Source organism: Diplotaxodon limnothrissa, linkage group LG16 (assembly GCF_057381915.1).
Source record: "Diplotaxodon limnothrissa isolate DT_005_m linkage group LG16, D_limnothrissa_male_GT1.1, whole genome shotgun sequence".
Lineage (NCBI taxonomy): Eukaryota > Metazoa > Chordata > Actinopteri > Cichliformes > Cichlidae > Diplotaxodon > Diplotaxodon limnothrissa.
In genome coordinates, this window is record NC_140611.1 from 35,093,398 (window position 1) to 35,120,501 (window position 27,104).

The following is a 27,104-nucleotide window of genomic DNA, read 5'->3' on the forward strand; positions in this document are numbered from 1 at the left end:
CTATGCCCTGTGAAAGGATGGAAGAGTAAAGGGAATATTTTAACAAAAGACATTAAACAAACTAATGTCTGCAGAAAAAATATTTTTAAACCTGAAAAGAATATTCCATAGCTTAAAAGAAATGTTTCCAGTTTACAGCAGATGAGATGTGGTGTGCAGCAGAGTTCGACTCTCCTTTTGGCCCGAGCCTTTCTGTGTGGGGTTTGTGTGTTCTCCCTGTGTTTGTGTGGGTTCTCTCTGAGGACTCCGGCTTCCTCCCACAGTCCAAAGACATGCTAGACACATGTCAACGTGTTAACTGGTGATTTTAAATTGGGCATAAGTGTGAATGGTTGCCTGTCTCTCTGCGTTAGTTGTACAGTACAGTGCTGTACTGTCTCCCTATAGTAGCTGGGATACGCTCCAGCCCCCCTGCAACCCTGATAAGGATAAGCTGAAGAGAATGGATGGATCCTAAAACAACATAGCATCTTAAGTGTTCACAGCACGGGGCAAACACCTTTAATCTCTGACAGATAAAGAACATCTCCACCAAAGTGTTCTATGTGACAGTCAAAGCACTGATTTTTTATTGTTGTTGACCCCCCAACTGTGACTCAAATCCTCAGCCTTGGCAGCAGTGCAGCCACCTGCATTTAACAAAGTGTGCTTTGTACATAAATCCACTGGGGTATTTAATGCAGTGTAATGAATCCATCCAAGTTATGAACATTTGTGGGGAAAAGAGGCTTGCAGACTGTAATTTCAGGCTATATGAGCCAACTCAAAGCTCAATTACAGCTTGTGTCACCAGAAGAGGCCTGGAGGCGCTGGAAAAAGAAGTGTTTCAGAATCTTTTCAAAGGCTCAGGTACACATTTTCTGCATGAAGCAGACAGCTGAGGCTCTGTAATGCACTTCAGATGAAAATTTCTCATCACAGGGAGATGAATATGTGTCGCATCTTTGCAGCCCTTGAGGAGCTGCAAAGATGCAACCGGCTTGATGCAAGTTCATGATTCCCGAGCGTGTGTGTGAGAGATGGATTTTCTCCCGCTGTAAAGTTTCTGGCCAACCCTCTTATTACTCTTGTTATGATTACATTTATGTAACATTATTTACTTGAAAAACATGATAAGAGACATAATCAAATATTCCCATCTTCATACAATCCATTTCAATTCTTTGTAAGTGTTATGAGTCAGAGTTTATTCCCTTCTATCGATATATCCCAGGAAATTATTGGGAGTTTCAGTGACGTAGGCAGTGTCTACGGTCTCAGTGTTATCAAACGGAAGTACTCACCCTCCCATACACGTGCACAATCGTGAGCGCGCGCTACAGCACTTCAACTTGTTGAAGTTTCCCCCTGAACTTTACATTCCGCGCGGACCTGCCCCCCGTTCAGCAGCATGCCTCTCTCCAACAAGTGGTGGATTTTGTGCGCAGTTTTGCTCTCCTGCCTGGTCCGTTTTGGGTCTTGCAGAAAAGGTAAGACGAATAAGACAAAGTTTGTATGTGTATATGCATGCGGGTTCTTTTTTAAACTGGCTTTAGTTAGTTCGCAACTTGTTTTTGTTGCTATACGACCGTGCTTTAGGAGAAAGTTCTCCTCGCGAACCTCGTGCGTAAAATACGACTACGCTCAGGGTTTATACATATTCACTTTCTTATATTTATCACTTAAGTTTTATTCCTGTTGAAATACTGCATGGATGTGTTAGGCATTAATGCGTGTTATTGTGTACAGCAGTACAGTCCTGTCCTATATTCATATATTCGTAAAGATTGCAACAAAAAACATTTTAGAAATTACGCGTAAATGTTCAAATGTACTCAATAGAAACTATTGTCATTTTTTTTTTATTTACTTTTTTGCTTAAGAAGTATTACGTGTAAAAATCCAGAAAATGTTGAGACGTGACCCCATACTTTAATCAATGTCTTTACTGAGGTCCTGGCAACAACGTTTGTTTTGCTGTGTGTGACCTTTTAAAGTCGAGATGTGGCGTCTGGAGAGGCCAAAGTCCAGAACAAATGCAGTTCTCATACTGGCCACGACCCACACCTGAACCGCTTGGCACCTCCTCTCGTTCTGTCACGTCGCAACAACAGCCTTGCGAGGTGTAATGAGACCGATGAGATTGGATGTCAGATACCCAACAAGCTGTGAAAGGTCTGAGTTGTGGCAGGTCTGGTCCAAAGTGGTGAAGAAAATGTAGCCTAATATTCTGCTTTCACTTCTCCTTTCCTGAAAGCAAATACCGGTTTGGGTGAACTGTAACATTCACTGTATATCTTTAATGTCAGTGTCTGCTTTCTTCCTATCTCTCAAAGACACACAGCTCCTTTTTGCATCATTTCCAAGCATGGAAGGGACATTTTAAAGCTATAGTTAGAATTTGTAAGCCAGACACTTTGTTATGTTGACAAACTTGATATTTCCCCTGATAAATACACGTGTACATTTAATATCCAAGCATTTTCCTGGCTTCTTGTAAGATTTACATTTTAGTGAAACCCATGGAACAGTTTGAAGATGAGGGACTGCCAGCAAAGTTGATAGACCTTAATTGCAAATAGACTACGATAAAATTTTTCTTTGTAAAGATTGAATAACAACAAACTTAAAAACTGCTCTTAATGGGTGGCAACTTTCTAGTCCTTTGTCCAGAGGTGATTCAAAGGACTAGAAAGTTGCCACTTAAAATGCACATACATGGAAGAATGCATTGTTCTATTCCGTAACCAGAAACTAAGTCCTATTCCTGCAATATAGTTTATTAACTTACACTCAATGTTGGTATTATAAAAAGCCCTGTACACTCTCAAGACTGTATTCATGAGATGTGCTGTAATCTGTGAAAAATACTTTGTTATTGAGGCTGATGAATATGTAGTGGGTCTGTAGCTCGACTACAAATAATTACAAAACAAACTGAGGAAGGAGAAAATTTTGACTGACTGGACTTTATTTAGTTGGAAATGTGTTAAAGCCCAGTAATTTATTTTGTCAGCCTTCAATTTTTTAGGTCTGTGGGATATAGAGTGGAACTCGGTTGCCACTCCCTGTGGGTTTGAATGAGAAATACAGTCATGTATCATCTGCATATAAATGGAAAACAACTTTAAATTACATTGCAGAGGGGCAGATTTAGACACGTTTTAAAACTCCAGAGTTGACAAAACACCAGAATCATAACCTCTGCAATGATATAATCAGAGCAAAACACCACTGATATGTTCCCGAGTGACCCAAAACATAATCTTTCCAATATAAGCTGCGAGAGAATACATTTCCCTCCAATGGTAATTGAGAAACTAATTTCACTTGTACAGAAGAATATTGTGGAAGCAAGACTTCTTATTTTTCAGATATACTTTTGACATTTTAGCGTTTACTGGACTGGATAGTAAAGAAAGTTTTCAGAAAAACGGGGAGAGAGTGTTTGGCATTGCCACAAAGGAAATGGTCTTGGGTTGGCTCAAACCAGTCACTCCAGTAGCTTTCAGCATATAGGTCACCTGCTTATCCAAGCGTCCTATATCAGTACCCATGACTTTTTTTTTTTAAGCATCTAAGAGACATTATTTTCCCTAAACCATCATTTTCTATTTATTGATGATTAACATTGTAAACATACAGGTCTTTTTAACCTTAAGGCAAAAACTTTAAAAATACTAAATGTTTTCTTAAAGCCATACAGATATTGTTATAGCAAACACGACCAGGGGCATTTTTATTTTTTAGCCACCCAGTAGTATGAGAAAGAAAATCTTCAGTAAATACAGAGAGACAATTTGTGTCTATTGCCCTATAGTGGCCTTCAATGTTTTGCTCACAGAAGAACGTTAGCTTTTACTATTTGCATATCATTTAGGTGCTCTTGAGAGGTAATGCAATAAGGGATTCACTGAGCCAGTTTGGGACTAAACATCGGTATCATTGGAGCACAGTTCTGGTCGTATCACTAATCGTCTCATGAAGGCGTAAACACTGTCTCATTAATTTGTGGAGGAATTTAATTAGAAGCTCGCTAGCTGTTTGAAGTGGCCCTTTTATTAGAGAGCCTCAGGCCATAGAAAGAAAACACTGTAGCATGTGCCATCTTAATTAGCGTCTGCAGTAAGGAGCAGACTTGAGAAAACTACGAGCCTTAGAATGTCACTAAAAACATTTTACCACAAGATCATTTCACCTATAACTGGAAAGTCTTCTCTGCACTGACTATTATTAGCTACAGACTAATGTTTCATGCTGGCAGTTTCTTTAATAAGGAATGTTAGTTTTGTCTCGACATGAAGCTCACCAAAAAGTGGCTCCACTGCAACATAACCAGCAGCCTTTCCTCAGGGTCATATAAGCATTAAAATGCAAGAGGCACGAAATCTCTCTCAGTGACGTAATTCATTGTTCTGCCTCTGTTCTCCATTTGTGGATGTACCAACTCCTAGTTTTTCAAACTTTATACTTTCGAGAGAGAATTTTTTGTTCTGTTTTTTTATGCCTAACTTTTATGTAATTTCACTTTGCCATGCAGACTTCGTTATTTCTTCTTCATAACTGACCCTTGTGGTCCCCACATACCAAATGCGTAATGGAAAAAGTAAACAAACTTACAAATTTTCTGCATCCGAACTTGCCGTGTACTGTATGTGCACACTGTATGTGTTGTATTTTTGCAGGAAATTTGGCCTCAAAAAACACACTGTGAAAAGAAAAAAGTGAAGTTGGCATCAAGACATGATTAGCTGGTCCTGTAAGAACGTGAGATTCTGGGTACATTCAGTTCTCATGAGAAAGCAGCAGCAGGAAGAATTTCATGGTTTGATCCATGTTGAAGCTGTATCACGACCACTTTTATACGTTTTCAGAATGTCAGTCAAGCAATTTGAGGTCTTGTTGGCAGATTTGGGAGCAGATCTTAGGAGGTAGAAAAATGATTTCAGAGAGCCAGTTGACCCGGAGCATGGTCTAGCTTTGTGTTTGAGGTAAAACATTATTGTTTTACTATTTCCAAATCACTGTATATTTAGTACTGGTGTGCGATTTGAGTTACGAATGTGCTTGATGCCAAATGTAGTGGTCTGATTGGTTAGATCTTTTTGTGCAGATCCAAAAAAATCAACCGTGTTTCTAAAAATTCTAAAATGCCGCAAATTCGTCCAGTGAAATTATGTGGTTGGTATGTGTGGCTGCATTAAGAAAGGTGAGTCTGAAAAATGTTTTTAATGCACAAATTATTCACACAGGTTTTAGATGTTTTTACAGATGTAACTGAAGCCAAAAAGTGAAAATCCTAAAGGGAACATTTCTTGTAGACCTGCAGGTAGTGAAGAAAGGCATTGCAAACTTTTGTTAACTTGGAAATTGCTGCAAGGCATGAATATTTAATAACATAAATGGGACTTTAAGAACATCTAAATTGCCTCCTAAAAACATGGAACTGCATCACCAACAGAAAAAAAAAAAGATAGAGCTTAAAAGTTCAGATTTGGAAAGCTTAGCACTCTGAGGATGCACTGTAAAAACTTTATGGAAGGACATTTATATAGCACTTTTCCAGGCTTACTGATAACCTAAAGGCACATTCTATAATAGAGCCAAGTCTCCGTAAAGATGTGGGCACAACAGACTCTGATTTCCTGTGTCTGGGTCTTATTTCATCCATTTTATTTTCCTGTGATGTTTCCTGTAGGCTGGGCAGAGGAACAGCTTTAGGTCCAAGCTGACTTAGCTTAATTCTTATCCCTCTCTTTCTGGGTCGATCACACTGCCTGCAGGGATTTTTGGACTGCATCCTCTGCCTGGCTGGTCAGATGATAAAGAGGTCAGCGATGGGCTCAAAGTCTCTTAATCCAGTCTCTGAGGAAAATTTTCAGGTATCTAGTGCATTGACTGTATCTACGTTTTGTTGAGTTCGTAACTTTAGTGATACCTACACAACACTACAAAAGACACCCAGTACTGCTGTTTTAAAGCCTTTTCATCATTGAGAGGGAGTATTAGGCTCTTAAACTGAAAAACATTCACGATTGTACTCTGTCCTGACCTGACATGGATTTACTTTCTATAACACAATTTGAACGTCATGTAAAAGACCTTTGGATGGAGTTGAACTAGTCTAAAGACCTGAAACTTTCTCTTGAACATGCTTTGAGATATGACTGCAACCTGAGACTTCTTTCAGTTGCTCCTGTTAGGCATCACGGCGGCGGGTCATTTGCCTCCATCTCAGCTTATCCCGAGCATCCTCCTCTGTCACACCAACCCGTTACATGTCCTCCTTCACTACATCTGTTCAGTTCAAGTCAGTTTGATTGATATAGCGTCAAATACAAACAACAATCGCCTCAAGGTGGTTTTTACTATAAGGTAATAGTAGCCCTACAATACACAGAGTAACAATCATACAATCAGACAGCCCCCTATGAGCAAGAAGAGTTGGGAAGAGTTAATCTCTCCTTTAGTATTCTTAGCCCCTAGATTTAAAGTCCCCGCTCTCACTTCCATTGTCTTACTTTTCCCTCATTCTTGCTGCCTCTAAACATGCCTTCCTCTTTCTACTTCCTCTGGCTTTGCCCAACAACTTTAACCATCAAACTGATGGTCAACATCAGGAGGATGCATTCATCCAGATCATCAATTTTATGCAAAAGTTATGCACAACAATTTTACACCAAATGTCCTTTCTGATGGGAGCCTCTCCATTTATCCCATCTTGAGACCAGCAGTAGTGCATTGGTGTGTGACCCCCTGTGGCTGGGTTCTAAAAGACCTGCTACAAGGCTTGAAAATGAGCCAAAAGATTTAAATCAGCTACAACTTGAATTTCTTGAAGACAGGGTTGAGGCATGTTGTCTGCCATATTTCCATAACACATTAAATTGTTCCAGCACATCTGTTATTGTGGTAAAATATTTAAATAAATTTGCTTTTGTGGTGCTTTCTGTAGGGCGTGTGGTTTAAATAATAATGGTCATTAGTGGAATAAGCTGTGTGAGTCATAATAACTGGAAGTTGTGCTGTAACAAGATAATTTCGAGCCCATTATTCGCAGCCCTTGAGTGTCTTTCCGGTTTTGTTACTTCAGCTTTCTGAGCGTTGCTGCCCTGTGCGACACCAAAAACATAAATATGTGACAATGTTCTGAAGTGGAAGCATATTTAATTAAATACGATTGTTTTATGTGGCCTACATTTTCAGCTTTCGCCCACCACAGTATCACTTTAAGTTAGACAGAGTGTTAAAATTCTGCTTGAGGTAATGCCTCTAGCTTTGCTGGTTGACTAATTGAAATGTGTGCCTCATCTTTTTCTGTGAATATACAGTGCATATCGCTAAGAAATATAGCATGTGTAATTGTAGCCTACACACCTGCTTGAGCGGGAACCATAAACTCATTGTGATACACAGTTACATAATTTAATTGGCTGGGAACAGCTTCTTATTTTATTTGACCTCATGAACTTTAGAAAGTCAGAAATTTCAGAGTTCAAAGGTCCTTGCTGTGAAGAAATAAGTATTTTCTCTTTTGTCTTTCTGCAATGATCAGCACTTCAGGTCAGTCCTTAGGCAATAGTGGTATTAGATTTTTAACTTGGAATGTCAAAGGTATGAATAGCCCAATTAAACAATCTAAAATATTTACGCATCTTAAACGTTTAAAGAGTGATGTAATGTTTTTGCAAGAGACCCATTTGCGAGATCGGGATCATCTTAGGCTCAGGTGCCCATGGGTGGGTCATACTTTCCATTCAATGTTTAATTCAAAAGCCAGGGGGGTGGCGATCTTAATAAACAGAAGGGTACAGTTTACAGCCTCTGAGATTAAAGCTGACAAAAACGGGAGGTATTTGGTTGTTGTAGGCACCATGTACAATGTACCCGTCCTCTTAGTCAATGTGTATGCGCCAAATTTTGATAATCCAGGTTTTACAGATGCACTTTTGAGTAGTCTCCCTTCCCTTGATACTCATCTTTTGATATTGGGTGGTGACCTAAACTGTGTTATTGATCCTGCCTTAGATCGTTCGAATCCTCGGACCCTGACCCAATCCTCTATGTCCAAGTCTATTTCTGAGTTTATGTTTCAGAATGGTTTTGTAGATCCCTGGAGGTTTTCTAACCCTACTGCCAGAGCGTACTCTTTCTTTTCTCAGGTACATCAGTCCTTTTCGCGGATTGATTATTTTTTTGTGGACGGTTCCCTTATTCCAAAAGTACTGTCATCTACATATCATCCTATTGTCATTTCCGATCACGCACCACTTAGCGTTGACATCAAGCTCATAGCCCAGTCCTCTTTTTCCTCACCCTGGAGATTTAACTCTTTGTTGCTTTCGGATGAGGGGTTTGTTACCTTTATCAAATCCGCAATTGATGAATTTATGGTGTTTAACGACAGCAATACTGTTACGAGGTCATTGCTTTGGGAATCTCTTAAGGCATATGTGCGTGGGCAAATAATTTCTTTCTCTGCCCATTCCACTAAAAGCCACAAAGCCAAACTTCAAACTTTGACTACACAAATTTGTGACATAGATAGACAGGTTGTTGACAGTCCCACTCCCGATTTGCATAAAAGACGACTTGACTTGCAGACTGAATTTGATTTACTTTCTACGGCAGATGCTGAACGTCTTTTACTTCGTGCGCGTGCGACTTATTATGAATATGGTGATAAGCCCAGAAGGCTTTTGGCCCATCAGTTAAAACGTCAGGCCTCGTCTCGATTAATTTCCCAAATTAAAGATGCGGCAGGCAACTCGGTCTCTGATTCAAAGGAAGTAAACGAGGTGTTTAAGACGTACTATTCCTCCCTATATGAATCTGAATCTGCTGCTGACGCCTCAGAGATGGATTCTTTTTTTAACGGTCTTACAATGCCCACTGTCGATCCTGTTATAGCTGAACAATTAGATGCCCCTCTTAGGCTGGATGAAATTGTGCATGCAATCAAGACCATGCACAATGGTAAGGCACCAGGACCTGACGGGTTTTCAGTTGAATTTTTAAAAACTTTTATAGACAAGTTAGCCCCACTACTTCTTTCAGTGTATAATGAATCTTTTGAACGTGGTCTATTGCCCCCTACATTGTCTCAAGCACTAATTACTGTTCTCTTAAAGAAGGGTAAGGATCCTACGTCTTGCACCTCGTATAGGCCTATTTCACTGCTGAATGTTGATGTTAAAGTCTTGGCTAAAATTTTAGCAATTCGCCTTGAAAAGGTTCTTCCTACTATTATTTCAGATGAACAGAATGGCTTTATTAAAGGCCGCCAGCTGTTCTTTAATGTCCGCACGCTTTTGAATGTCATTCTTTCCCAACACTCAACCACTAATCCAGAAGTAGTTATCTCACTTGATGCTGAGAAAGCTTTCGATCATGTAGAGTGGAGCTTTCTCTTTGCGGTCTTGCAAAGATTTGGTTTCAAGGACAGATTCATTTCATGGATTCGACTGTTGTACAGGGCACCCCAAGCCAGTGTCTATACAAATGGTGTTTCCTCTGGCTACTTCTCATTGTCACGCGGGACGAGACAGGGTTGCCCCCTGTCCCCCCTACTTTTTGCTATTGTAATTGAACCCCTATCTGTAGCTTTGAAGGCCCTTCCTCATTTTCGTGGTATTTCCCGGTCAGGCCTTGACGTAAAATTGTCTTTATATGCAGATGACCTGCTTCTATATGTTTCTGATCCCTTATCTAGCATACCATCGATTGTGTCTCTACTAAACAAGTTCGGCTCTCTGTCAGGTTACAAAATAAATCTTCTTAAAAGTGAATGTTTCCCCATAAATTCTTTAAGTCTTACACTTAAACAATCTGACATTCCTTTTAGACTTAGCCCTGCTGGCTTTAAATATTTGGGAGTTAACATGACTCGTACTTTGTCTTCTCTATACTCTTCCAATTTCTCCCCTTTAATGACTCAAATTCAATCAGATTTTCAGAGATGGAAATCGCTACCTTTGTCCCTAATTGGTCGGATCAATGCTGTAAAGATGAACATTTTGCCTCGATTGTTATTTCTGTTTCAGAGTATTCCTATATTTTTACCTAAAGCTTTTTTCAAAAAGTTAGACCAGCTAGTTACATCGTTTTTGTGGGGAGGGAAACACCCCAGGGTGAGGAAATCATTATTACAGAGACTGACATTTGATGGTGGTCTTGCCTTGCCTAACTTTTTATTTTACTATTGGTCCTCTCATGTTCACAAATTGACCCATTGGCTTGAATCTCAAGACCTGCTGTGGTGCAAACTGGAACGCCTGTCGTGCACTTCCTCATCCTTAGAAGCTTTATTATTCTCTCCACTACCACTTAAGCCTTCTCATTTCACCCAAAATCCCGTGGTACAGTCTAGTCTAAGGGTCTGGTCACAATTCAGGAGTCATTTTAAGTACATCTCTGCGTCAGTACACATGCCCATCACGCAGAACCATCTGTTTACTCCTGGCCTCATTGATGGTACCTATGTACAGTGGAAGCGTCATGGTATTAATACATTTAAGGATCTCTATAAAGATGGCACTTTCTTAACTTTTTTAGACCTGTGTTCAGAAACAAATCTTCCGGCTACCAATCTATTCCGTTATTTTCAGGCACGGCATTGCACTTCTGCTCTCTTCCCCTCCTACCCTCTTCTCCCAAATGTCCAACCGTGGGAGGAATTCTTATCCCTTAAACCCAATAAGAAGTCAATTATATCTTTAATATATAAACAACTTATGGATTTAAATGTCCATTCCGTTGCTAAAATTAGGGGGGCTTGGGAGCAGGAGTTAGGAATAATTTTTTCGGATCAGCAATGGGAGAAAGCAGTATCCAATGTCCGTTATAGTACGTCCTGTGCCAGGTTACAACTCATCCAGTTCAAGGTGTTGTACAGGGTTTACTATTCAAAGTCTCGTCTGTCTGAGATTTACCCACAAGTGATGGATCAGTGTGAGAGATGTCATGCCACCCCATGTGACCTAGGCCATATGTTCTTTCTGTGCCCAAGACTCCATGGCTTCTGGAGTCAGTATTCAGTTATTCTTTCCAAAGCTCTTGGGACCCAAATCTGCATGGACCCTTTTCTAGCTGTTTTTGGGCTTCCAGTCAACACTGGTCTAACCGACCCTACACACTTCAAAATATTAGCCTTTACATCACTTTTGGCTAGACGTTGCATCTTACTCCTTTGGAAATCTTCAAAGCCACCTTCAGTTTCTTTTTGGTTTAGAGATGTGATGTCATCTCTTAAATTGCAAAAGATAGGCCTTGTGGCGAAGGGCAAATACAGAGAATTTTATTCTATCTGGGGCCCCTTCGTGGACTATTGCAAGTCATTAAACGCTCTACCAGCTGATTAATATCATGTCTCTTCCCCCCCCCCCCCCCCCCCCCCCCCTTTTTTTTTTTTTTTTTTTTTCCCCCTTTTGGGGTTTGTGTTTGTTTTGGGTTTCTTATTAGGTTTTGTTTTGTTTGTTTACTTAAGCGTGTGTGTAGATGTGCCTGTGTGTGTGTGTTATTGTGTCTGTTCATGTAAGAAAAACTAAAAAATATGTGAGGGGAACAGATTGTGTTGTCATTGTAAACTACTGTACACTTGTCTCTCAATAAAAATATAAAAAAAAAAAAAAAAAAAAAGTGGTTTTGATGGTTCTCTTGAAGTAGCTTTATTTAAACACCGAACTCCAATAAATTTTCCGTACACTAAGAGTAAGTAACAGTAACACAACATTTCCACTTTTGATTTATGATGTGCAAAATACAGATACTTGGAAACCCAGAAACATTCCAGTGCAAAGTTGTTCTGGGCATCAGATCTTTGTGCCGCTATTACCCTATTTTCAGATAAAAAGCTGACTGCAGTGCGTTTGGTGAATATACGTGTCCTTTGAGAGAAAATACCTGTCCACTCCAGTTTGACAGAGCTGGGGGGAGATGATAAATGTACTCTAAGGAGCATCCAGCGCAGGTTAATCGGTGAGTCCTGTGCACTGTCACCTGTAGAAGCTGGCAAACTACACTACCTTGGCTCTGTATTTAGAGGGAAGATGCTGTCTCTATAATCATTTCTCAACTCACCTGACAATATTTCGCTAGTGTGTTCTTTCACAGCTACAGAGGCATAGCCAGAACATCTGGAAATGCATGTACCAATTGCTCAATAGGAGGAAAAAGTGGCTCACCAAGGGATAGAAACATTACTTTCAGTGTACTAGCTTCCCATTATAGGCGTCAGTGAACACATGGATGTACTTTTTATTTAAAACTGTGTTGTTAAGTAATTTTAGGGCCACCCAGAAAAGGTTTGTAAAGAGACTCAAAGTCAGAAAGTCTTTTTTCCATTACTGAATATTCACTACCTGAAAAAAGGAATTCGTAATGTCTTTATGGTAAACAACAAGCAAAAATTTAGGTCTTAAATTGACTCTGAAGACTGGGATAATATTCTCAACCTGGGTCAGATTCCTTAAAAAAAGACCTGTTGCTATTCATAATTTTCAGTGACTGGCACAGAGACATGAAGGGAAAAATGTGTGCAAAAGTACAGATATTTATCTGGAACATGGACTTGGTTATACTAATAATTTTGTAGTTTTGGGATGTGAAAGACAAAAAAAGGATATTAATATTTTAATAATATATTAATAATAATTTAAAAAAAAGAGCATCCTAATTAGCTAACCTTACTTAGGGTCGCTGTACTCAGTAGGTTGATGACGTGAATTTGAATCAAAACAAATCATTTCAGTCGAAATGATCAAAACTGACTGTCTGCTATTATTTGTGAACAGACAGAGTAGCAAGTTGTTACTGGCCTGGATTTAACAACCATCTGGCAAACCTGATAAAAATAACTGGAACACGTTGGAGAAAAAGCTTTGTTTTGTCCTCCTGGCTGACGCTCCTATAATGACGTGACGTAACATCACAGCTCCGAATTCCACTGGTGTCACTCTGATGAATAAAGACCATCTGTAGTTACGTAGGTTGTTAAAAGAGGCCCATTTGTGCCTTTTTTTTTTTTTTTAACAAGACATGTTTAATTTCTGCCTTTTGTGTTGTTGATGGTGTTGTGTCATTCCAGGTACAAAACCAAACAAAGCTGGCCTTTTGTTCAAAGCTTTTCGTCCCTTTATCTGTCCCTGCACAGTGCGCTCTATCTTGAAGGAGTCTGCGGCTGACGGAGCTTCCTGCAAGCAGTAGCAACATTATTAACGTTGCTGTAGCTTGCAGGAAGCTTTAATCTCGCAAATGTTGAGTCATAATTGCCATTTTGCACAGGGGGTGAATGACACCGACATGGGAACTAATTAGGTCTGTAGCCTTATGCCTTCGTGAATGACTCACATTTGTTTGCTGAAAAAGATAGTGCTATCCTTTTTCCTTGACTCTGGAAAGTTTTTGTAGCCGAGCTCAACTGGCTGTCTGCAAGTGGATAAGGCTATGGTAGCATTTCCTGTTGGTGGAACTGACAATAAATGTAAGGTTTGTTTAAGGGGGAGTGTTTCGGAAGTTATGCATCTCACAGGATGCTGAACTTGTGGGAGATAATGGAAGTGGAAATATGGCTTGAGATATGGGAATGGTGGTAAATAACTTGTGCTATTGCATTATGGTAAATGGCCTGTATTTATATAGCGCTTTACTAGTCCCTAAGGACCCCAAAGCGCTTTACATATCCAGTCATCCACCCATTCACACACAGGTGAGGGCAAGCCACATTGTAGCCACAGCCACCCTGGGGCGCACTGACAGAGGCAAGGCTGCCGGACACTGGCGCCACCGGGCCCTCTGACCACCACCAGTAGGCAATGGGTGAAGTGTCTTGCCCAAGGACACAACGACCGAGACTGTCCAAGCCGGGGCTCGAACCAGCAACCTTCCGATTACAAGGCGAACTCTTAACTCTTGAGCCATGATCGCTTGCATTATTTCGTTTTATATATAAATGCTGTATTTGTGTATGTTGGATTTATGTTGCTGGGGGAAAAAAGAAAAAAGAAGAAGAATCTCTTTTCTTAAGAAGGTGTGCTGACTTAACTGTGCTCTAGCATAGCAGCAAATATCAGCAGAGTGGACAAAAGGTTTGGGGAATAAAAGACAGAGGTGAACCAAGTCTGAACCTGTTGGAGGAGCAGTCAAGCAGAATGTCTGATGAAAGGCCAATCACTTCTTCTGGTTTGTACCAGTTCAGACAAGGCACATGTGGATGATGGGTTTCTTGTTTTTGACTGCTTGAGGTTGATAGTCACTGAAATTGAGCTTACGCCTCTTTCGCAGTCCCATGCTGCTCAGACTGATCTGATCTACTGAAACAACTCAAATGAAAGACCCGAATGAAATGTGAAAAACAACAGAGTGAGGTTGAGCTTATACCAACGTTTAAGGCAAACGAAGGCGTCAGCTGTCCGGGCTCCGGGCTGCAGTTGGGTCTGTTTTTGTTTACCTTCAGCCGTGCAACCTTTAACTTAAATATTGCACACATATCAACACGCAGAGCAGTGTCAGGTTCAGAGCAAGTCCGTCAAATGCAAGTCCATCACAAAAATGAAAACACAGCACACTCTGCACGAGTACACCGTCTTTAAATGCCACCTGCGATCTTGGCTTTGCCCCAGTGGTACTTTCAAATCAAGTGCAAAATCTTTACACAAAAACACAAGCAAACTGTAACAAATCTCGATACTGCTACTCGTTGATATTTCAAACATTGTTGAATGTATGAACTGGGAGAGTTAAAAACATGCAATAAAAGGCAATGTTTTATTATGAGAAATGTGGTATTTATAACTCCACACTGAGATTTGTGAATATGTGCTCAGATGAACAGCAGGATATTGGTATTTCTGGGCTTCTGAGCATATTGAAATATAACAAATAATAAATTATCAAGTTGTATCTGAACACACTGTTTCTTAAGCCTCCCACTGTGTCTTTCTGTCTGCCATTTCTCTAAAAAATGAGTTTTCCATTTTACGCATAGTGCAAAGTCAGACACAATCAGTTTTTCCTTTGTATTTGTAACACCTCTGACTTATTCCCTACAGCTTCTTTCTTTTCCATGCACTGTAATGTGAACAGATTGGTACTGCTCAATTTTGAGGAACAAAACATTGTTTATTTCTCTTGTTTGTGGTTTTGTTATTCGGTTTTAGTCATGGCAAAGCCTGCTGGGCGCTCCGGACTGAAACATTTCATTGTCGTCTTGGTTGTTCCCACGATTGCATTATTTATTTATTTTTCCACCTGCAGTCTCACCATTGTTTTGAGTTTTGATTTTCTAGTTGATTTTGTGAGTAAATTATTTGCAAACAAAACTGAATTATTGTGGTTTAACAATGATGCAAATACATAAATAGTCATTTCAACTGATGAAAACTCCACTAGGTTTAGAAATCATTGAACAGTCACAGCTGACAAAGCATCATAGCCACAGATTAAACATGTAAAAGCGACTAGCATCACTGGCACTGCGCAGGGGTTCGAGGCAAAACAGCACCAGAAAATGTTCAGTGAGCTACATTTTCATTCAATTTGTGTCTTTGGTGGACTTTTTCATGTCTTGCATCATATTTATGGTGAATTCTTGCAGCTGTAATGATGTTTAGAGATAATAATACTTGAATAGGAAAAAAAATACTTTATACGTTAACTATGGTGACAACTATGAAAGTCCATTTCCACCACCAAAAGAAAAAAAAAAACAATTATCCATAACTCGAAATTTCGAGTTAGTGCTGCCAATCAGTTATCTATGTGAATGACATCATTTCCTTGTTACCCAGAAGTAGAAGTTACCCTCCGCTACAATTGCTACAGCTAACCAGTATTACAGCCAGTCATGAATGCACAAATTGCTGAGTATTTTCAGCATGGCTTCACAAATGACGAAATCCTTGTGTTATTAGCTGAATCGTTACTATCGTGGCGTTACTATCAGCAAATGTACTTTCAAAAGCGCCAAATTGTTGCCAACCCGGTTTTGAGTGCGCATTCCTCTGCGCCATATCCTTCCGGGTAACAAGAAAATGACGTCATTATCGTAGATTACTGATTAGCAGAGCTAACTTGAAATTTCGAGTTACTTTTCTCAAAATTTTGAGTTAATAGGTCGAAATTTCGAGAAAGATAATGAGTTATGGATTGTGGTGTTTTTTTTTTTTGTTTGTTTTTTTGTTTTTTTCCTTAGTGGCGTAAACAGACTTCCATGCAAAACAGTACCGTGCTAAGTAGCTTGCAATGCTGTATAATCTCAAGGTGTGTTCACATAGAAACTGAAGTTAAATTGAATTCGCTGTAATGTTTGTATTGTGTTGCCCTTGAAAGTCATAAAGCTGATTCATTGGAGCCTAACTGTCACAGGGTGAGAGGCTAGTTACACCCTGGACAGGTCATCAGCCTGTCACAGGGCGAACACGGAGACATGCAACCATTGCTCACATTCACACTCATTGTAATTATAGAATAACCAGTTATCCTAACCTTATGCACTCAGTTCGCTGTATTCAACATATTTGAATAAAAAAAGAAATTCTGTCACAGTTTTTTCTGTGGAGCTTTAAAAAGACATCATGTCATTTGTTAACCTCCAGGTCATGACCAAACCACTTAGGTGCAAAGTTGGGTTCAGGTTGCATTTCAGCCACCTGCTAACCAAGCATGTGTTAATTTTGATTACTGTTAGAGAGACTTAACCAAACCCAAATCATGTAATGCAGCAGTCCCCAACCCCCGGGCCTCGGACCGGTACCGGTCAATGAGTCGTTTGGTACCGGGCCGCGAGAGTTGAGGCTCAGGTGTGAAATGTGTGGTTTTCAGGGTTTTTATTGGTTTTCAGCGTTATTTTGTTATCGTTTTTATCGTTAACTCTGTTTTCCTGGGTCTTTTCCCGTGTGTTATGAATAAATCTTCTTTTTTTTCAGTACCGGTACTAGTTTTATTTTGTTGGATTTTTCCGCAACACCTTAAAGGCCGGTCCGTGAAAATCTTGTCGGGCATAAACCGGTCCGTGGCGCAAAAAAGGTTGGGGACCGCTGATGTAATGGAATAATAGTGTTTCACAAAGGGGACAGTTTGGATAGATGTGAACCTAAACATACAGGTCAATGGAGACCAGCTGGCTGTGAAGAGATTAAAAAATAAATTAGTAAATGATCTCATTTTTCAAGCTTAAAATGTCTCTTTGTACTGGTTATATTTTATTTTCTATAAAACTGGTCTGCCCATGCTGCCATCCATCTTGCTAATCTTTTCAGTTGATAACATAATGGCGGTGACCATGAAACCGTGGATTGAAATGGTTGCTGCTGATGTGAACAAAGTGGAAATAAAACAAAAGTGAACTTTCAGTGCCATTCGGCTGCGTTACCCTCAGGTGTCAGTGCAGGAGCAGCAGGCATAATCCTTCATATGAGAGCATGCTTTCAAACTTAACTTTTAGTCTCACTTTGGCTCTCCAATCGGCAATAGAAGAAGGACTTCCTTTTCTCTCATCTGTTTGTCTGAATTATAACCTGCACTGTAGAAAAAGGCTGCTGTATTGATCTCCTAATCTAATGAGTGTATCTACTGTACAATCGGTTGAGGATGGCATTTGCACAGATGGGGAATGAGCCACTTTCTCTCTGACCCATTGATTCAGCTGCACCATCACAACCACATCAAAGCCAAAAACATTAATGACCGTAGTCCTTAGAATCCTTCAGGTTCTTTTCAGTGCTTCATTGTACCTGGAATATTGATGCATCTGGAAAAAAACAAAACAAAAACTTTTAGCTAAGTTACTTAAAACAGCCAGTATAGCAAACTGTGAACCTGCGTCATGATTGTGATGTGCAGGCCAGCATTGTTTTTCTTCAGTCATTTACACCTTCAGCAGCTATGGGTTGTCCTGTCTAAATTATGAGCTGTTTTTATCTTTCTTTAGAACAATAAATCCTCATATTAAAAAATGTAAATATTTCACTTGTACCAAATATGACATTTATGAAATTTTACCTTCTTGAATGATGGATGTGAGCGTGATCAGGGCTTATAGCTATGAACCAACAAATCCTGTAGCGAAGCCTCTGTACCTCTTTTTCTCTTTAACCTATGTTAGAGTCATCTGATGTTGCCTCTGGTTCAGCTTTGATATTAGCAAAGACATCTGCATTTGGGGGCTCTTGATGCACTGACACTACCCTGTAAAATATGCCTGGCTTTCATTGTACGCACTCTGAGATAATCAGGTGTGGTTTTTTTTTTTTTTTTTTTTTTTTTTTTTTTTTTTTTTGTGTTACCCTGAAATAAATAAATGAACTGATTTATTCAGATATATAGTTCTAATTGGTTAAAGACAGCAGTTACAAGTTTTAATCCAATCCGAATGTGTTATATCAGCGTGCCTTGTAATGAAAGTTTTCCATTACTGGTCTCAACGCTGCCATTTCTGAGAATGATTTGGTTGTCATTGCCAGTGACGTGATGAATAATTGTGAGTCTTTTTGTAGCTGGGACTTCCTCACTATGGCAGATGGTGCTGTTGTATTTTCTCCCCCAGCGGCTTTTGCAACTTATGTCGAACTTATGCCTGCATCATTGTCTGCCATATGCTCCTTCTGGACTGAGAAGTCACAGTCTTCTCTCGAATTAAAGGGACCAGACTATAATTTTGCTCGTACCGATGTAAACTTAATTTCTTGCAGTGGCACACACAGGTGTGCAGATAACTGTCACTAACCTGCGGTTCAGCTAATCACACACATCCTATTAAAGTGGCATCCAGGAAACCTGGTTTGTCCGGTTGATTGGCTGAGGACCGGCTGAACCAGACTCTAATTGGCACTGAGTGGGATTTTTTTGGGGTCGGCAGTGTTTTGGCTTTGCAAATGTCACAGCACGGAATTGGAAGAATCACTGAAGCGAGAGGAATTTGTGGTTCCCACTATTGTTTTATTATCAAGACCAAGTGGGAAACAGGTAGAGGCTCAACTTAGATATTGCCAGGAATAGATAATGCCTTTGCAACGTGGAGTGATTTCCACCACTGAACTGAAATAGGAGAAAAAGTCTCTTCAGGTTTGCAAGATATATGAAAAAGAGTTAAAATCATAAAGAAAAGGCAGACAAAGTTTTTGGGTTTATCTCACCAGGCTCTCAGAGAAAGAGAAGAACAAGCTAACAAAGAAAAAGTGGCCCTGGGTTAAAAAAAACAACAAAAAAACAAGGTAAGTGGAGATAAGTGTTAAATCTGGCTTGGCATGGACAAATGAGTCCACAAAAGCTATCGAGTTGTGGAGCAACAATTATCTTGCTCATTTCATCTCTCCTCCCTCCCCACCTGCCACGCCATTACAGAGGTTCTGATTAAAAATGCATGGATCCCACAAGCCTTTTGGATAATTAAGCAGGTTTTCTTGCAGCCTAAAGCAAAGCTCTGTTGCAATCTTTTTTAGCAACACCAGATAAAACATACTATACACCGAGATAAACAGAGCTCTGCATGATAACTTTGGTGTAAGTTTGGTGGTTTTGTAAGTTTTAACTTGGGTATCTCCAGCAGCAGTCAAGCCACCAGTTGTGGCAGGGTTTTGTCTATTCTCTGTGAACTGAGCGATACAGGGACCCAACCCATGGCTGCCCAAACATGAACTGGTTCACTACTCACTCTGGCTTCAGGGTAGCCCCCGGTTTGTTTCCCGACCACACAACCTGAACTTTCAAAGCTTTTATTGTTTGTAGAAATGGCAACACATTTGCCCTGGAGGCATGAACGTGTCAGTGTTTCAGGGGGATTCCTTTGATCTGCTGGCGAAAATACTTTAAAAGGTGCTTGAGGCCATCTTTGATCTCTCAGCATGAAGAGCCATTGGAGGAACTTCCTCCTGCTTCCACGATTGATGCAGGAATCAGGTCATCTTTCTGTGGCAAAGACCCAGGTCTGTTGCTTTAATGAGCTGAATGTGGAATGATGTGCAGGATGATTTTTCCTGTGCAACCCTCTTTTTTTTTTTTTTTTTTTTTTTTTTTTGCTGACCCACCCAGTATCCTGCCGTTTGTAGCCTCAACCACACTAAGCATTAATTGTGTACACTTGCTAAAGTGAGCTCTGCTCTGTTAATAGATTAACCGAAAACAATGGTTCAAACCTGTTTGTGAGAGTGTAATTCAAAATGACATCATCTGCAGAACCACCAAATCCACCAGTTTGAGTCTGCAAAAAAAGCAATGCGGGTGTGTGTCAACTAGATGTCCTTCCCTGATTTGTCCCTTTTTGCCAGAGCTGACAAAGACTGTTAAAGACCTCGTGTGTTGATGCCAAAGCATTCAGGGAGCAGAGATGTATCCTTCTGTGCTCTAAAAAGAGAACGAAACTCTCCTGAAACCAAGTTACAAAACAAATGCATGTTTGGAAGTGTGTATGTACGTGCGCACACACAGAGGCAGAAACGCATACGCAGTGAGGGTGGCCTTATTTGCTCTGAGGTCAGCTGTAAAATCTTGGGACACACTGTGACTCACTGACTCGCCCTCAGCCCTTTGTCCACTGGCCTCAGGGCAGGGCTCCGATATAAACACAGCATTTCTTAAGTCTCGGGCCTATCTACACTGGCACGCTGATGCATCCTTTTGATTTCTTCATAAATGTTTAAGCATATTGACCCAAGTGTTGCAATCCAATATCAGTTTTATTTATTGGAATTTGCACTTGTTAAATATTTACTGAGACGAGTTAGTAAAGAAATGAATTTTCCATAAGCAGCTTTTTCAAGCAATGTTCACCATTTTTTTTCCTGTCTTAAATAAACTCACCAACTAAGTAATGATTATTTTATCTCATCAAGCCTTAAAGGAATGGACATAAAAAAAAAACCTCCTTTAAACTCGTGGATCATGTCACTGATTTCAGATTGGGTCCTCGGGCAGTGAACAGAGACATGAGTGAATCTGTAGTTTGTCAGGCTTTCTATGAAGACTGTCAGGGATGTTTCCTAAATCATTACTTCCACAGTTTGACGTACTGTTTTGAGTGCATAAGTAAGTAAACACATGGAGTACTCTATGAATACCTGAACTGTGTGCACACAGTTGTCAAATAGCTGAGCGTGGATTAGTGCAGACGTCTTGCACTCGTGCGTGAAATAAGATAAAGAACTTAAAACATATAGACTGAGCACGATGTTGGCTACATAGGAATATGAAAGCCTCTTCAGCCAGTAGAAGGCGGACTCTTTATCAGCACGCGCCATGATGTCAGTGCTACTTAGCTTGGCACTAATAAAATCAGACATTGTGTTGTTTAGTATATGTGCCTGATAAGTGTTGTTTTCAGTGCACTGGAGGCATTTCTTATTGTATTGATACTGTGGTCATTTATTCAGCTTAGTGAGTAAATGTTCTCTTTCTGCTGTTTCTTTTCAAATCTCAACGCATGGGGAAATGTTAAAACCAGACTATTTCCCTTCCTGCAGCGAACATTCATACAGTTGATGCTATAGATGACAAATGCACTGGGAGCTGTCAAAACTGTGGCATTACTCTGCTCTTTATCTTTGTTTTCCATCTTTATTTGTCTCACTTTCCCAAGCTTGTCTTTTAGCACATCATGTTTAACTGTCATCCTGATGATGGTGCGTGCTCTTTCGTATTTTCTCTTCGACTCTTTCATGGGTTGCCTGTTTTTGTTTGCTGCTTTGTGGTAATTCAATCCTCTTTGCAAAGGGCCCTAGAAATGAAGACGCGGGATAATCTTCTGTTACACCGAACAAGCTGGGACTGGGTTTCAATCAGACTCAACCTGCCCAGGGAATTACAGAGGTGCTCAGCACAGCGCACATGTTGAGCAACTCAGATCTTTATCCATCCATATGTGTACGTACAAATCTTGGCCAAGCTGAACTTGTCAGCAGTATTCAGAAGAGTAGCCATCAATAGAAATCTGACGTGCCTGAAATCTGCTTCCTGATTCATTACGCTCCATATTTCATATTTCAAGAAGCATGCTAATAGGTCCAAGGATTTTTCTGATGCCTTTTGTGAACAATATTTACTTACCCTCTGTTCAACTCTGTAGAGGATTCCTGATGACAGATCCAGAGCTTTGGATGGATTTGTATATAATTTTCCACCAAGAAAAACAGCTTGGGATTGACAAAAATAAAAACAATATTATTGCTGTTCATTCAGAATTATTTAATGTTGAATCTCTTTGGCATTTAGCTGCAGTTCTATGATGCTGCTCAAGAAAACCTGAGCTGGAATGAGGGTGACTAGAAGATTGCTCATGTCACGCCAACCACTCAAAAACTCTCAGCATTTCTTTCTTTAATGCCATCTATGTAATTAATTTCAGCCTTTTCTTCTTTGCGGCGCTCCTGATTGTACTTGATTGCACTGATGGGTTTTCCATTAAAAGGGTGCATAAAAAAATAAAGGAGGACTTCTTAATTGTAAAATACTGGAGGCAGTGGCAAATTTCATTTATGCTAGCCTACCATTGTTCAGAGGAAAAGCTACTGGGAATACCTGACATGACTCATTATCTGCATCCATAAAAGGAATGCTTTGGAAATGATCTTTATTCTAACTTTATTCTGAACCTATCAAGAAAAAAATCTGATCGTTGCAGGTCTGGTCATTTTTTCCAATTTAAAAAACAAAACAAAAAAAAAAACAAAAAAAACCCAAAAAAAACAAAACCAAAACATTAAATGAAAATGCAGGATTGGGCAGGGGTCAGGCTTCAAATCAAAGGAACCGCTGTTGGCTGGCATCTCATGTAAGGTTTAATTATTAGATTTATTTATAACAGTCACCTCAAGGTATAAGGTAAAGATGCTGCAATAATAGAGAGAAAACCCCAACAATCAGATGACCCACTCTGAGCAAGCACTTGTCAACAGTGGGAAGGAAGGCTCAGGGAGGGGTGGCCATCTGCTGCGATCAGTTTAGGGTGAGGGGAGGGAGATAGGAAAAAAAGACATGCTGTGGAAGAGAGCCAGAGATAAATAATTACTGATGAATAAATAGAAAATGATGTATGAACACATAGAAAGGGAAATGAGGCACGTGAGGAAGAAACACTCATCATGGGAAGTCCCCAGCAGCCTAGGACAGTGTAATTACTTGAAGGTTCAGGGTCACCTGAAGCCGTAACTATTTGCTTTATCAAAAAGGAAAGCTTTAAGCCTGAAATTAAAAACAGAAGGTGTCTGTCTCCTGAATCCAAACAAATTCTTTAAAGGAAGTTTTGAGTCACCACATGGAAGTGGCTGGAATTTTTTGGTTTCCCTGCAGAGAAAATGTCTTCAGTTGTGTTTCTTTTACACTGCCTCCCAATGCTTCTGTCTGAATAATGAACATGAGTGATAGAAGAAGAGTCCTTATTGCTTTGGTCTGGCTTAGACAGGAGGAGCAGAAATCAATAGGAGGAACCTGTTTCCTTTCCGTCTCCTTGGAAAGTCAAATTCTGGCTTATTGACCATTCCTATTTGCAAGACACTGTGTAACACAAAGCCCAGTCTGCACCATGTCTGCACTTTTATTTTTAAAGAATTTTTTGTGCTGTAACCATGGTAGCCCGAGGCATTCGATCTCAAAGAAGGGAATATCTGATTGGTATCCCCAATGGCTGGTTGCAAGCTAGAATTGGACAGGTAAAGGAGGAGGACAGGCTGAAAGGATGAGCTGCTGCCCTCATTACCTTTCCTGGCAGAGTGACTGTTTGTTGACTGCTGTGCTGATAGGAGAGGGGTTAGGGTAGGTCCCATTAGAGGACCTGTTTTGATGAAACTCTGTAGCTTTCAGAAAACAAACCTTGTTTTTTCATCCCAGCTGCAAAAATCTAAAGTGGGTGATTTTTAAAACATCAATATATATATTACTAGATACATTATATAGCCTTGAAATCTTGTTAATTCAGTTCTGTTCCTTGTGTATGCTGGTACGGTAATGCAGGAGTTAACAGTGTCACTTTACTGGAAGAAGGTTCCTGGTTTAAGCCCTCCAGCCAGGAGAGGCCTTTCTATAATTCCACTCTGATTCCACCCCCCCCCCCATTTGCTTGTTAAGTTATCTGGTGAATTTGTAGTTGTCTGACTGTGTTCTTCCTGTGATGGACCGGTGATCTATCCTGCTTCTACCATGCCTCTTTGCCTGCAGCCCGCAGGAGATGGCCCTCAGTTTGATAAGCTGTAAAACAAATTGATCTGTCTTGTGCATTTTTGGTTGTTTTAACACTTGTCTTCACTTTACTTAGGATTTCCTTTTGTCTTATTTTAAGTAAGCCATTAATACAGTGGTTGCCTTAAGCATCTGAGTAAATGGAGGAAGACTGGGACTTTACCCCAGAAGCAGAGGCAGAAGTGAAAATGGCATAGGCACTGGAAATTTTGAGTGCTCACATGCAGCTCCAGCAGGAAATAGTTTTGGGTTGCATTGCATGTGTGAAAATGTCTCTAGAGAGCTCAGAACTTAACCAGTATTCTTGGAATTTTTGCCTCACAATGTGACTTGCTAATCAGATCTAGGACAAGTCCTGAGAGTGACAGTGAAAATAACAAAGAGTGACAAACGTGGCTATATTTACCTCAGACCTTCTCTGCAGAATAGGCAGCATAGGTGGAAATTGTCATGCATTCTTTAAGAATCAGAATCAGAATCAGAAAGGGGTTTATTGCCAAATGTTGAGCAGGTTTACAACATTAGGAAATTGCTGCGGTGCTTCAGTGCAAACATAGTGTCATAAATAGCACTTAAATAGACATGAAAAAATAAAAGTAGGGATAAGAATTAAAAGTGCTACGTAGAAAGATATGTGCATGAGCTATACATGAGATATATACATGAGAATAAGAATTAAGAGTGCTACGTTGAAAGATATATACATGAGTGCAGGTGGTGGTCAGTGCCAATCATGGAATGATGCAGTGAACACAGCGTACAAAAACAAAACAAAAGTAACGCACTGAAGCACCAGGGCGACCATACGCGGCGCCATCTTGGTTGAAGACAGTTGAGCACCACCACTTAATGGGGATCCATAGCAAAAGCAATCAATTTTTGTGTCCGTGTGCATTTGTGGTGTTATATTTTTTTCATTGTGCAGGATTGCGCGAGTATTGATTCACACTCCCAGGTTTCAAAAGTCACTCCTCTCTGTGCTCGTACGTGAAAAAAGCAGGGAAGGTAGGAAACACTGAGTGAGAGATTGCAACACATCGATTTATTTATTACATTAGCATGCGCAGAATCCATAAAGACATTTTTAAATGCTGTGGTTCAAGCTCTGTAAACCCCTTTTGGACAGATATCCAACAAACCAAAGAGATCTCAGTGGGTTTTGAAGTAACTGCACTGCTGCAGGCGAGCATAACAGAGACCTGACCTAAAAACAGCAGGGATGAGGACATAGAAAGCTATTTCCCAGCAGCACACAGAGACAGTGATTTAACATTCGCAACGGTGGTTAGTAGAGCTCAGAGGGTTTCGTGTCACCTTTTTTTTTCATGGATCTGACAAAGCCAGCTTTTATAAATATTAATGACATTAGAGAACGCTGTCTGTGCAAAGCTCCATTGTCCACTGATCTTAAAAGTTGTGACCTCAACCGCCTAGTGATCAAGAAAGTTCACCTCAACAGGCCCGGTTATTTAACACTCTAATGATCCGGTCTCGCAGTTTGTGCAATAAATAATTTGATGTGCTGCAGTCCAAGCCATCGCTGTGTGCAGCATGCTGGGAAATTTGTGCTGCCTTCACTCAGTCTTTTCCTTCCAGCTGCCACCTACCTGGATCTGATCTGCTTTTATGTCGCAGGGGAGTTTTGCTGGTTGCTGGTGCTTCCTTATTTTCAGTGCAAGTCCAAAAAAGAAGTATGCCAAAAGTAGAAGTTTTCTTTTAAGTTATTGCATAAAAATAAAATATGTGAGTAGCTTTTCTGACTAAATATTTGCATATTTCTAATTATTTTGTCAGGTCACACGGCGTGCTGTTCTTGTGTCTAAAGTGTAAACGGCTGAAAGCTGACTGTCAGCCGTTTACACGAAAGTCTTTTAAAAATTATACTGCCATGCAACTTTACCTTATCTCAAAGCCTGAGGTTAGAGTTTGATGCTGTGACCTAATTTCTTTCCTCACAAAAAAAAAAAAAAATCCATTTTACTGGATGCCAAAAGAAGCTGAGCACTAAAAGTTGTGTTCTTGTCCCACCACAGCACATGGAGTGCCAGCTGAACCCGTCATCTTCAGTGAGTTATGTGCCCTGAAGGACGAGCCGGGGCCGTGCAGGGCCATAAAGGACAGATACTTCTTCAATGTCGACTCCGGACGCTGTGAACTCTTCGAATATGGAGGCTGTGGGGGAAACCAGAACAATTTTGAGACTTTGGAAGAATGCGAGGAAACATGCCTCGTCTCGGGTGAGTCTAACTTTTTTGGCTGACTAAATGATTTTTTTGACGTTTTTTTGAAAACTCACTTGAGCAGTGAACACATCAATCAATCAAGGCTTTATTCACCACGTGCAGGTTGCCCTGCAGTGAAATGGGACCCCCACCCCTCCCCCGACCTTACACACACAACACAGACATCACATGGGGATACAGGTCGGAGATTGGTAGCGTTACAGAAAAACACTGAAATATACACTACAATGGGAAAGTACAAGAGGAAAAAAGAGACCTCTACTCATGCTGGGCTCCTGGGAGGACAGCATGAGAACAGGAAACAAAAAAACTCCTCTGCACAAAAAAGCACATAAATGTCCAAAGCACAACATTATGGAACACGTGACAAGCCACAGGGTTGGGTGGGGGGTGAGGAGTAATCCGAAGCAAACACAGCAGCCATCCTGCCCAGCGCTACCATTCCAGCACGGGCTCAGACCCGCCGTGTTCCCAGGAGGGAACAAGCATCGAAGGCGTTCGGAAAGGGAGGGGTGATGCGTGTGTGCATATCAGTGTATATGTATGTGTGTGCGTGTCCAGAGTTCAGCTGAGACAATGTCCTTCGCCCTGCTAGGCTAAGTAAACAGTCTTCCAGCCAACCTAGGTGGCCTTGCATGGAATTGGAAGGAACAGACTAGCCCATCGTTATCAGGGAGTTTTTGTTCGGCTCCAGCCTTGCGACCGCAGCTGGCACCGAAA

The 27,104-nt window shown here is 40.5% G+C and overlaps 1 protein-coding gene across 2 annotated transcripts in view; it reads left to right on the plus strand.

The window, feature by feature from the left end:
- The first annotated feature begins 1,372 nt into the window (after window positions 1–1,372).
- Window positions 1,373–27,104, plus strand: part of tfpia (tissue factor pathway inhibitor a) — a 53,536-nt gene continuing 27,804 nt past the window's right edge. For both annotated transcript variants that reach the window (XM_085373894.1, XM_085373895.1), the window contains exons 1-2: window positions 1,373–1,469; window positions 26,175–26,378. In XM_085373894.1, the coding sequence (XP_085230020.1) occupies window positions 1,391–1,469; window positions 26,175–26,378 (283 nt within the window). In that variant the 5' untranslated portion in view covers window positions 1,373–1,390. The remainder of the gene's footprint in view (window positions 1,470–26,174; window positions 26,379–27,104) is intronic.